Source organism: Halichoeres trimaculatus, unplaced genomic scaffold (assembly GCF_033239565.1).
Source record: "Halichoeres trimaculatus isolate MK-OKI-2021-1 unplaced genomic scaffold, fHalTri1.1 fHalTri1_scaffold_15, whole genome shotgun sequence".
NCBI classification, from domain to species: Eukaryota; Metazoa; Chordata; class Actinopteri; order Labriformes; family Labridae; genus Halichoeres; species Halichoeres trimaculatus.
In genome coordinates, this window is record NW_027437193.1 from 20,108,089 (window position 1) to 20,117,665 (window position 9,577).

The 9,577-nt window shown below is 42.0% G+C and overlaps 1 protein-coding gene across 1 annotated transcript; it reads right to left on the reverse strand.

Annotated features, from left to right (window-relative positions):
- Positions 1-458: 458 nt before the first annotated feature.
- On the reverse strand, positions 459-8,071 carry LOC141803733 (kidney mitochondrial carrier protein 1). The gene is made up of 9 exons (XM_074687730.1): positions 7,841-8,071; positions 7,578-7,725; positions 6,780-6,874; positions 6,432-6,517; positions 5,454-5,549; positions 5,251-5,375; positions 4,704-4,827; positions 2,211-2,291; positions 459-1,689 (listed from the first exon to the last, which is right to left on the reverse strand). Exons 1-9 carry the CDS (start codon positions 7,902-7,904, stop codon positions 1,648-1,650), a joined length of 861 nt encoding a protein of 286 aa, XP_074543831.1. The 5' UTR covers positions 7,905-8,071; the 3' UTR covers positions 459-1,647.
- Positions 8,072-9,577: the final 1,506 nt, after the last annotated feature.

A 9,577-nucleotide genomic window follows, 5' to 3' on the forward strand; every position in this document is an offset into this window, starting at 1 on the left:
GTCACAGCAGTAATGCGTCCCCTGGTGAGGCTTCCTAAATAAAAGAACAAGGCACACACACACACACACACATGCAGGCGAACACAAAGAGAGAGTACAAGTTCACTTCAACATTTCCCTCGAGCTCCCATCATCTCCTCAAAAACATCTCTGATGAGGGAAAACTGGGAATTTGCCCACAGAAATAAAAGAGCAGATACATGAGGGACTCCCGTGAATAAATCATAAATCATTGTTTGTGGGAATCGATGTGAACACGTGTGTTTGAAATAAACTGGGCAGTCCCTCAGAAACAACACAACTGTGCTAGATCTGTGGGCTCAAAGTTTAGGGTTTACAATTCATGAAGACAGAGAAACACACAGATTGCTTTCAACTGGGTCGAGCTGTGAAGAGCTGGTGTGTGTTACCATAGCGACCCCCAGTGGTAAAAACAACAGAATACACTGAAATGGTTGTTTTTCTTTTTTATTCCAAATATTCAAGGCTGCAGCACATTTATATGTATGAGAAAATTGCACTGGCTTACACTTTGGCAGCAACTGCGTCTTGCATATGCACACACACACTCATCCACACACAGCAGCCAACAATATATTCACTCTTAACTAAAGCTCACATAGAAGCATACAGCGTGCAAATACTGTTCATGGATATACTCCTGGCATGAACCATGTTCAGTGGTTTCAATATGTGTGTCAGCAATAAATAAAGCACCTTTGGGAGCCGTGAAGTCCCACTGGTCCAAAAATAAAGCAGAGTGATATAACATGTAGGCTTACATAGCATCTGTGTCATGAGTCTATACAGTATATGATAACAAGACCCAGGGAGTGCAGAGCAGACCCCCAGCTGCCTCAGGTTATATTTACTGTCTGCATTCACTGGAATGAGGGACCATCAGTCTGGCCTCATATGGGCATGTGATGTATGTCTGCGTCTCAGCACCCACACTGTACTTTAGGCTGTCGTTATTACAGTAGACTGGCAAGTATTCTTGGCTCTTGACTCTGTGAATCCAACAGAGACTCTTATGATAAATATCCTCACCTTTCAAAACACCCAAATCCCGATTCAGAAAAATAGGAAAGAACCCAAAAAAGGCGAGACCACAGTCTGAGTCTGTGGGCTCAAAAAAATAAAAATAATTGTCTTTTGAAAAGGGAATGATCGCTGCGATTGTCAGCTGCTCTCAGATGATCCCAGTCCCAATGAGACTTGGTCGCGGGCAGCCTGTATAAAAAGCTAAGGCACTCAATTAGGTGGACACTTTTAGGTGAAGAAAACTGAACAAAACGCCTTATAAAAGAAAGTCTCAGACTGTTTTGAAATTTTAAATTTCCTTCTCATTTTTGCGAATTTAAAGGGCCGCCGTTGATTTTAAATGAGCTTTTAAGCTTAACATAGCATTTGGATGAGCTGCAACATCAGATATGAGTGTCTTCCACACTTGCAACAGGCTTTATGCAACATGCAGCCCAAGCAGGAGGCAGGCAGACTCTCGTGCCGCCCCCCATGTGTGGGTCTACATCAATATTGTCCCCCCTGTGCACTGGTTCCATTAAGGATCCCCATCCAGCCATTCTCAATTTTTGGTCCTCTCTGCTCGTCTCGGAGCGTGCACCCACACTCGTCTCATTCTGTCAGTCACACATCGATCTTCTTCAGCTGCTCGTAAGTGAGGAAGAACTGGAGGAGGCAGAGTTAAGGAGCAGCAGAAAGACGAGTGGAAAATTTTCTGATGAGGCTTACCGAGGAGTTCTGGCTCTTTCTGTGCTGGAGCTCAAAGCCTCCCTTGTTACCGCTCCCTTGTTACCTCCGTCTGCTGTAACAAGTCAATAATCTCATTACACTTTTCAGGCCTGGTTGGAGCACGCTGACAAGCTGCCAGCACTTCACTTCCCCTGAACCTCTTTTGGTAGTTCATACTTCACTCTGTCTCTCTCCACTTACCCCCCACTGAGGCCCCCATCCCTCCCCTCTCAGTGGGGGCAGTGGGGTACTGAGGCAGTAGTTTCAAAGTTACATAAGAGAGTTAGCTAGCATTATGAGATTAGCTCTCCTCTACTCAAGCATAGCCTGGAATCCTGGACGTCACTGAGTGGATAACAGAATTTACTGGTTTCCCGCTGATTTCTGCAGCACTGAAGGTGTTGCATCACAGAGGATTTTCTGTGTGTAAACAGACTAATGAGATGGTTAAAGGATACAATGATGTTCCACGGCCCCAGACGGAGCCAGTTGGGGAAGAATCCCTTGTAGAGCGCCATGAAGCCCTCAGAGCGCCACGTCTGGAAGAAAACAAACAAGTTAAAGATCCGTTTTATCTGATTATCCTCTGATGATTGTTTAAAGTTTTCTCTGGGCATTTCTGATCTGGTGATGGGAAATCAGCAACACAACAGTTGGAGCCAAGAGTTTAGCCACATGATGTTAAACAGATGTAACAAAAATGCATTTTTTTAGAGAAGTTAGCAGCATAAGCTAGCAGTGTTGACAGACGGTCAAAATAGATAAAAGCCATGAGCAGATGTTGAGTTTGAGGCGTGAAAGGGTCGGCCTGAGTTTAACTGTGTTGTGTTGTTAAACTGCCAATCAGTAATGCCAGATCATAGATGATGGGCTGTGACTGAATTTTACATTTCTTGCTCCCTTTTATTTATTTCTTTTTTTTATGTTATTCCATACTGTAGTTTTTAAGAGCCTACAGACATTTCCAGATTTTGGTCCATAATTTGAACTGTATTAGAAATTATTAAACATGAATTTGATGCTTTCACATGTCATAAAACAGCATTTACCAACAAGTTTCTTATCAATACTGCAGTGGTCATCTTGGACTTGAGTTTAAAAACATTAAATAAAAAGAAGATGAAAGTTTATGTTAGTGAAAACAATGCCATGCAGCAGTGTTATGTTTTTTTTAATGTGTCTGCCCTTTTTTCAGTCAAAAAATACCTCATTGTTTTTTGTTGTTTGTTATTGTCTTGCCACATATCAAGTATTTATATTACGCCAGCACGATGGAAGATAAATGAATTTAGCCAAACAGAATTCAAATTTCCATTTTCTTTCAGATTTGTCTTTTTGTTGATTAAGCTATCTCACAAAGGCTGTAAACCTTGAGGTTGGCCACAGGTGCATGGAAAGTTATTGGGCTGTTGATGTTACAGGAGGTTAGATGAAGTGGTCGCAGGCTTTTATTACAAAATGTGATGCATATTCAATTTAAAAAAATGTTAAATCGTGATTTTTATCAATAGTCTCTGTAAAATAATAAAATTTCTTTATTTCAATATTTATTCTCAAGCTCCAGGGAGCCACTGCACAGAAGTCAAAGAGCCATGTGAGGCTCCAGAGCCGCAGGTTGCAGACCCTTGGATTAGATGATCAGCAAACTCTTCGGCACAAAGTCAGGAACATTTTCCCTTTTTCAAACAGGTCAGTTGTCTCTGTAGTTCTAACAGGGAATGTAAATTCCAGCTATGTGAAGTACACATTGTTTTTTTTTGGAACAGAAATACAAAAGAGGGCAGCACGTCATTGACTTCTGCTTGGAAACCACCAATCTCCTCAGCAGACACTTTCAAATCCATACTCTGAATATTGAAAGTAAATGAAGAAAGCTGAAGGTTTAGGTTTAGATGCTGCCTCCAGAGAAAAGATGGACCTCATGCAGCACCTCAGTGTTTGCAGTCAGAAAGGTCAATAAATGTCAACGCGTTCCCAATAACACTGACATCAGAGGATAATTCAAAAATTACCAGAGGTCCCCACATAAAACTATTCTTATGGGATTACTGCTTAACTTCTGGTCATTATAGTTGTACTTTAGCATGATTTAAAGTTGTGTTTTAAGATTGAGTTGAAAAATACAACATGTTAACTGGTTTATAATCTGACTGTCCTCAGATGTTTACTACAGTTTTATGCCAGCTCTCTGACAAAAGCTGGGGAATTAAAAAGCCCTGTAGCATTATTTTGCTGTCTCTCTCTTTAAATTTAAAATCAAACAAATGATAAATTCTGTTGATTTGAGTCCCTAAGTATGACCATACATGTGGCATGTAGCTGTGTTTCTGAGTTGAAAAGTCTGTCTTGTGGTTTTAGTTTTTTTCTCATGGGTTTTTGGTTTGGATGCCTGAAATAAGTTCTGTGGCCATCACAAGTAAAAGGGGAACTTCTCAAGAACAATGTGTGCTTTGTGCTCTAAAGCTGAGTTCTTACTGCATCAGCCCCTCTCAAATTTAACCAGTTTTGCTTTTTCAACAAGGAGAAAATTAATAAAGGATTAATAAAATCCTAATTAATCCTTTTTTAAAAAAGTTATTTTTAGATAGAGGATAGTCAATAGTTCAGTCTTGCCTTTTGAAGCTTTTACACATGTGATTAAAAGTTGCTAACGTGTGGCAGAGAGTTCCAGAGTTTCCTGGAACATTTAACTTCATAAAGCAGAACACAAACAGGTTTGAGGCTCCCTGGTGGCAATGTCTGAAACGTGTGACCTTGTTGTTGTTATGAGGGTTTTCATTCTGGTGGTTTTATTACTGCCTCAAAAACACAAAAACTGTGTTTGAAAAATAATCTTGCTGAACTAAAGACATAAGCACCAAAAAATGTTGTTGTTCAAAACTAGTTTTTCTCTAATAATCCTAAATTTACAGGAAAGGTCAGATTCACTTTTATCAAGGGCAGCAACTGACCTGAAGTATACAGTCCAGTGTTCCCTGGTACAGAGCTCCTCCTCTCTGGTTCATCATGCGTGTCCGAACGACATCCACTGGGTTAGAGGCCAAAGCTCCCGCAAGGCCGCACACAAAGCTGGACCTGTGAGACCACAATACAGGTAAACATAATTATCAAGCAAGTTTGTCAACTTGAAATGTTTCAGTTAAAAAAAAAAAATGATGTGATATTGCTGCAAAAATATCAAACTTATACTGCAAACAATCCTGCAAAGTAGAAAATCAAGTGTCCAGAAATTACCATGGAGTGTGAATACTTTGAGCAAAACAGTGAAGCTTAAAATAGAGAAATATGTCAGCAGTTTACACTTAAAAAACCCCCCAAAAAACTCAGTATAGTTGAGATTATTGTAACATTATTACACTCAACATTCTGTGTTTTATTGTTCTCTCCATGTGTCCACTCTTTAATGTCAGATTTTCCTCCTAACAAGAGATTTCATTGCAGTGATGTAACCATCATAAGTGAAACATGTGTGACCTTCATGTGACTCTGTGAACTCACAAGAAGTGTGTGTACACCGTGTCCCCCATGTAACCAGACAGGATCAAATGCTTCTTTGTGATGTCATAGACCGGCAGCTCGACCCCCACCACGATAGCCGCCCGCTGAGCTGTTAGTGAGACACCCTGATGGAGGAATAGATAATGGTGTTACAGCAGTGTCGGAATGAGCAGAAATGAAGCAGGGTTCAGACTTTTTCTTACCTTCCACAGCCCTCTGGTGCCCTCCTCCTGGTAGATGTTGATGAAGTTGCCCATCATGCTGCCCTGGATCACATTTCCCTGAGCCTGCATGCGGATCTGCAAGGATAGACAGAGGCAGGGTTCATACATTTCAACTTGAGAAAGTAAAAGCACATTCTGAGAGGAATTCTGAGGGTCCACCAAGAAAAGCTCAGGATTTTTAACCGAGCTCATGACGGAATGTGAAAGCAAAGAGATTTTTGGCAGGCAGGATGTCTTAGAGGATATTATTTCTATCCACTCCGCCAGAAACTCTCCCGCCCCTCCTCGACCTGTTTTGAAATAAAATGGCTGCTGATACAAACCAGCCTCTGTTTTCCGTTGAGCTGCTGGTAATAAAGACGAAAACACAATGTTCCAAACTTGAAGCCACATCCATTAGTCTGTTAACCCTTCAACACACACACACAAACACACACACACAGACACAGACACAGACACAGACACAAACACACAATGTGGACAGGAGGCCAGCACATCAAAACATGCATGTAGGGGAGACTACTGGCAAAACATTATGACCGCAGATAAGCACATGCTCTCTCACACTCTCACACACACATCATTTTTATGCAGCACCCATATCTCTTTCAGAACAGTATGTTAAGCCGTTAAGCTTTCAGTCTAAAAATACTCTACAAGTGGGCTCCTGATAGCATTAAGATGCCCCTTCCTTGACTCAACACGCAACCAAAACACTGCACCCTCAGCCTGGAGCAAAATTCATGTTTTTCAAGTAGGGCCCTCCTCAAGTAGCTCCAGCAAATGAACCAAAAAAATGTTCAAAGTGCAAACAGGCTGCTGCGTATTTTGTTTTTCAGATCCAGGCGTGCCAGGACTCTGTCAAACCGGCTTCACTGCCTCAGGAAGGTAACGAGCAGCAGGTTAATTCAAACAATAACAAAGGGGTCTAAACAGTCTCTGTGCACGAACATGTACCTTCAGCACATCAGTGGGGTTGGCGATAGAGGAGGAGACAACACCAGAGACGATGCCACACATCACATTAGTCAGCAGTGTCTCATCTGAAAGAGAAGAAGAGTGGGAGGCAGAGTGTAACTGTGAACAAGCAACATTTTACACGACACATCAAGCAGTCAGCTTTAGTTAATGCACACACTGTGCTTTGACAGGCACACGAGAAGTATTTGCTATAAAAAATACAAAGAGACACATTTAAATAGGTCAAATGCACATCTGCACCCCCTCCCCGCCTCATGAGGAATGTGCGTGTGTCCTCGGCTGCCCAAGTGTGGGAGTGTGAGAGAGAGAGTAACTGGGACTCACCCTCCGGTCGCTCAACGAACAGACGCTTCAGGCTCTGGTATGTGCCGATTTTTATGGTCCCGTACGAGGCCTGGCGGAGCATGGCAGGAGCTATTCTGTAAAAGTCAAGTTTATTTTCATCACTGTGACATCCAGACATACAGCTGTAACCAATGCAAAGGCCTTGATAGAGAACTACTAAAAACAATCAAACACAGGCATACAAGTGAAAGATCCATTCAGATAATAAGACACTGAAGCCCTAAGAGGACATATGTTGATTTGTTTTACTTTGTTTTCCTGAGATCTTGACTCTTTGTGCGATGATCACATCTCATGATCTTGGAGTCGAGGAAAGGCTCACAAAACATCTACGAGTCTCAACTTACCACACAAGTAAGGACACATGCAACATGGCGTGAGTTTAGCCTGTCATGAGGACAAGCCTGTTGTTTTGTTTGCTGCATGGCTTGAAAGTTATCTTGCCATTTTGAGAAGACAAGCTTAGGACGATGAGATGAGTTATATAGGAAAAAGAGCTTTGTTCTGAGTTTATGAGAGAAATGTGTGAGAGCTCAAGAAAACAGCTAAAACGGCTCAGTATGAGGGAACACATGGTGTACATATTAATGCTTGTCTGTTTTGTAACAAAAACAGGAAGTGTGAAAAAATGAGGAAGTATCAGCATTTAGAAGAAACACAAAGCAGGGGGAGAGTGTAAGGAATGGCTGCAGAGACACGTTTTTAAACAGAAGGTTAACAAGAGAGAAGGGGGGACAGCTCAATACACATGCAGACACTTAAATCCTCCATACTGACCCTGAATACAGAGCCCGGGGCCCCTCCTCTCTGCCTATCCTCACTATAGCATGAAGCATGCCCCTGTAGCGGATCTCTCGGTATTTACTGTCCCTCACTTGGCCTTGAACTTGCAGACGTGTCTTGGCCAGATCGATTGGGAAGGTCCCTGCAACATAAAGCAACAGGATATTAATTTTAAAGGCGGAATGCCTTCATAGAGATTTACATTAATACCAGATTTCCACGCAGCTCGGCCTCCCCGCCTCTGTCTCATCACTCACCGCACTCCGCCGTCACAGACGCCAGCCCGCCGAAAACAAAGGGCTTCCAGTTGACGTTAGACATTTTTCTTTTCCTTCAGTAATAAACAGTCGCGTTAAAACCTCCCGGCAAAGCGCATGGAGCGGTATTGTAGCTTGAAACCAACGCTCCCTGGAGGCAGCTGTGTTTCAATTCCTGCCGGCGTGAGACGACTTCAACCGTGTGTGGCCCCTCCTGCAGCCCGTCTTACAAGAAACCACGCCCACAGCCCCTCCCATTGGCTACTGTCTTCATTCCTCCCGCCCACTGCTTGTTGCTTAGCGACCGGTCAAGGAGGTATGAGATGATGAAATAGGAGGCGGTGTTGCTTCCTTCCTCTGAGGTTTCAACTGGTCTCACCCACGACAGGAAAGTAAAAGCATGTTTTGCACATTCCTCGTATTAGTTGAAACATCAAGAAGATTTTAAATAATCCTTTGGCTATAAAATAAAATAACACATTAATTTACAGCAATAAGAAGGCTAAAAAGGCCTGAGACAGACGCACACTCAAAGCACTGCGTGATTCTCCAACAAAAACCAAATGCATCAACAAGTTACAAAAAACACATGTCAAATTATTTCCTGTTTTGTTATGCAGATTTGTGAATTTGTAATCCTCCAACACTACTAAGCCTATTCTGGTCAATGAAAATCCCTGTTCTTTATTCTTTACTTTTCAACCAATACCCCTATTTTGTAACCTCGAGATAAAGCTCGTTGTTATCATTTTTTTTTTAAATAAGAAATCAGGGGTCTTCTCTTCTCACCCTCAAAACAGGGTTTTTGTGTTTTCTTTTTCCTTTGTAACACCTGCAACCCCCAAAACAGTGGTAGGCCTACTGTAGACAGGTGACCCCTGCTGTGAGAATACACTGATAGGCTAATCCAAAAAACAGACCAAATGATCAAAAAATATCTTAAATTTAGCTGATTTGTGGACAATTTGACTAATTTTGTGCTCATATTTCTATTTTCTCAATTAATGAGCAACTTCTATTGTTTTTGTTATCCTGGTTTAGCCACCTCAGGGGTCTTGTGACGACAAAGATTTTAAGTTTGAAGATTTTATGTTCAGTTAAACCCTTGTTTTTGTTGGGGGTTTTTTTTTACCCTAATGGATGAAATGACACACTTGTCCCCACAAGTGTGTTGCGACTCAATAGGGAGTCCCAACCCTCAATTTGGGAACCACTGATGTAGGGCTTATTTTGTGGTAATGTGCAGTGTTTCTGTTCAGAGAAACCTGCATAAAAATACACGTGGACCATACTGTTATATTTTAAGGAAAATATTACTTTATTTATTTATTTATTTATTTTTGAAAAGGAAACACAATTGTGACTACTGTGTTATCTGCACTACAGTGCATTGTGGGAAGCAATGTCACCCTGGATGACTGACATCTTGGCCTGTATTCAATAAGAGAGCTAAAGAAACTGGCTTTAGCAATTTGTCCTGGCAAACAGGATCACAGGTGGACAACAATTAACCATAGCAACACAGTCGCAGACATGTATGTGTGCACATCTATGGGCTCAACTAGACCTGTGATGTCACCGCTCAGGGCAGGATGCATTGCAGTGGTTAAATTTGGCTCCCCATGCACAGAGCCTGTACACCTCAAAGCAGGCAGCTCAGGTTCAAATCCAAACTCTGGCTCTTTGCTGCATGCTACCTTCCAAGTGTCTTACTCTATCCTCTATCCTGTCCTCCAG

Bases quoted from the DNA above. Each gene is read 5' to 3' on its own strand.
- LOC141803733 (XM_074687730.1), bottom strand. From the start codon at position 7,904: ATGTCTAACGTCAACTGGAAGCCCTTTGTTTTCGGCGGGCTGGCGTCT. The intron at 5,376-5,453 runs GTAAGAAAAAGT...TTCCTCCATCAG, and splicing joins GCACCAGAGGGCTGTGGAAG to GGTGTCTCACTAACAGCTCA. The intron at 4,828-5,250 runs GTGAGTTCACAG...GTGGTCTCACAG, and splicing joins ACGGTGTACACACACTTCTT to GTCCAGCTTTGTGTGCGGCC.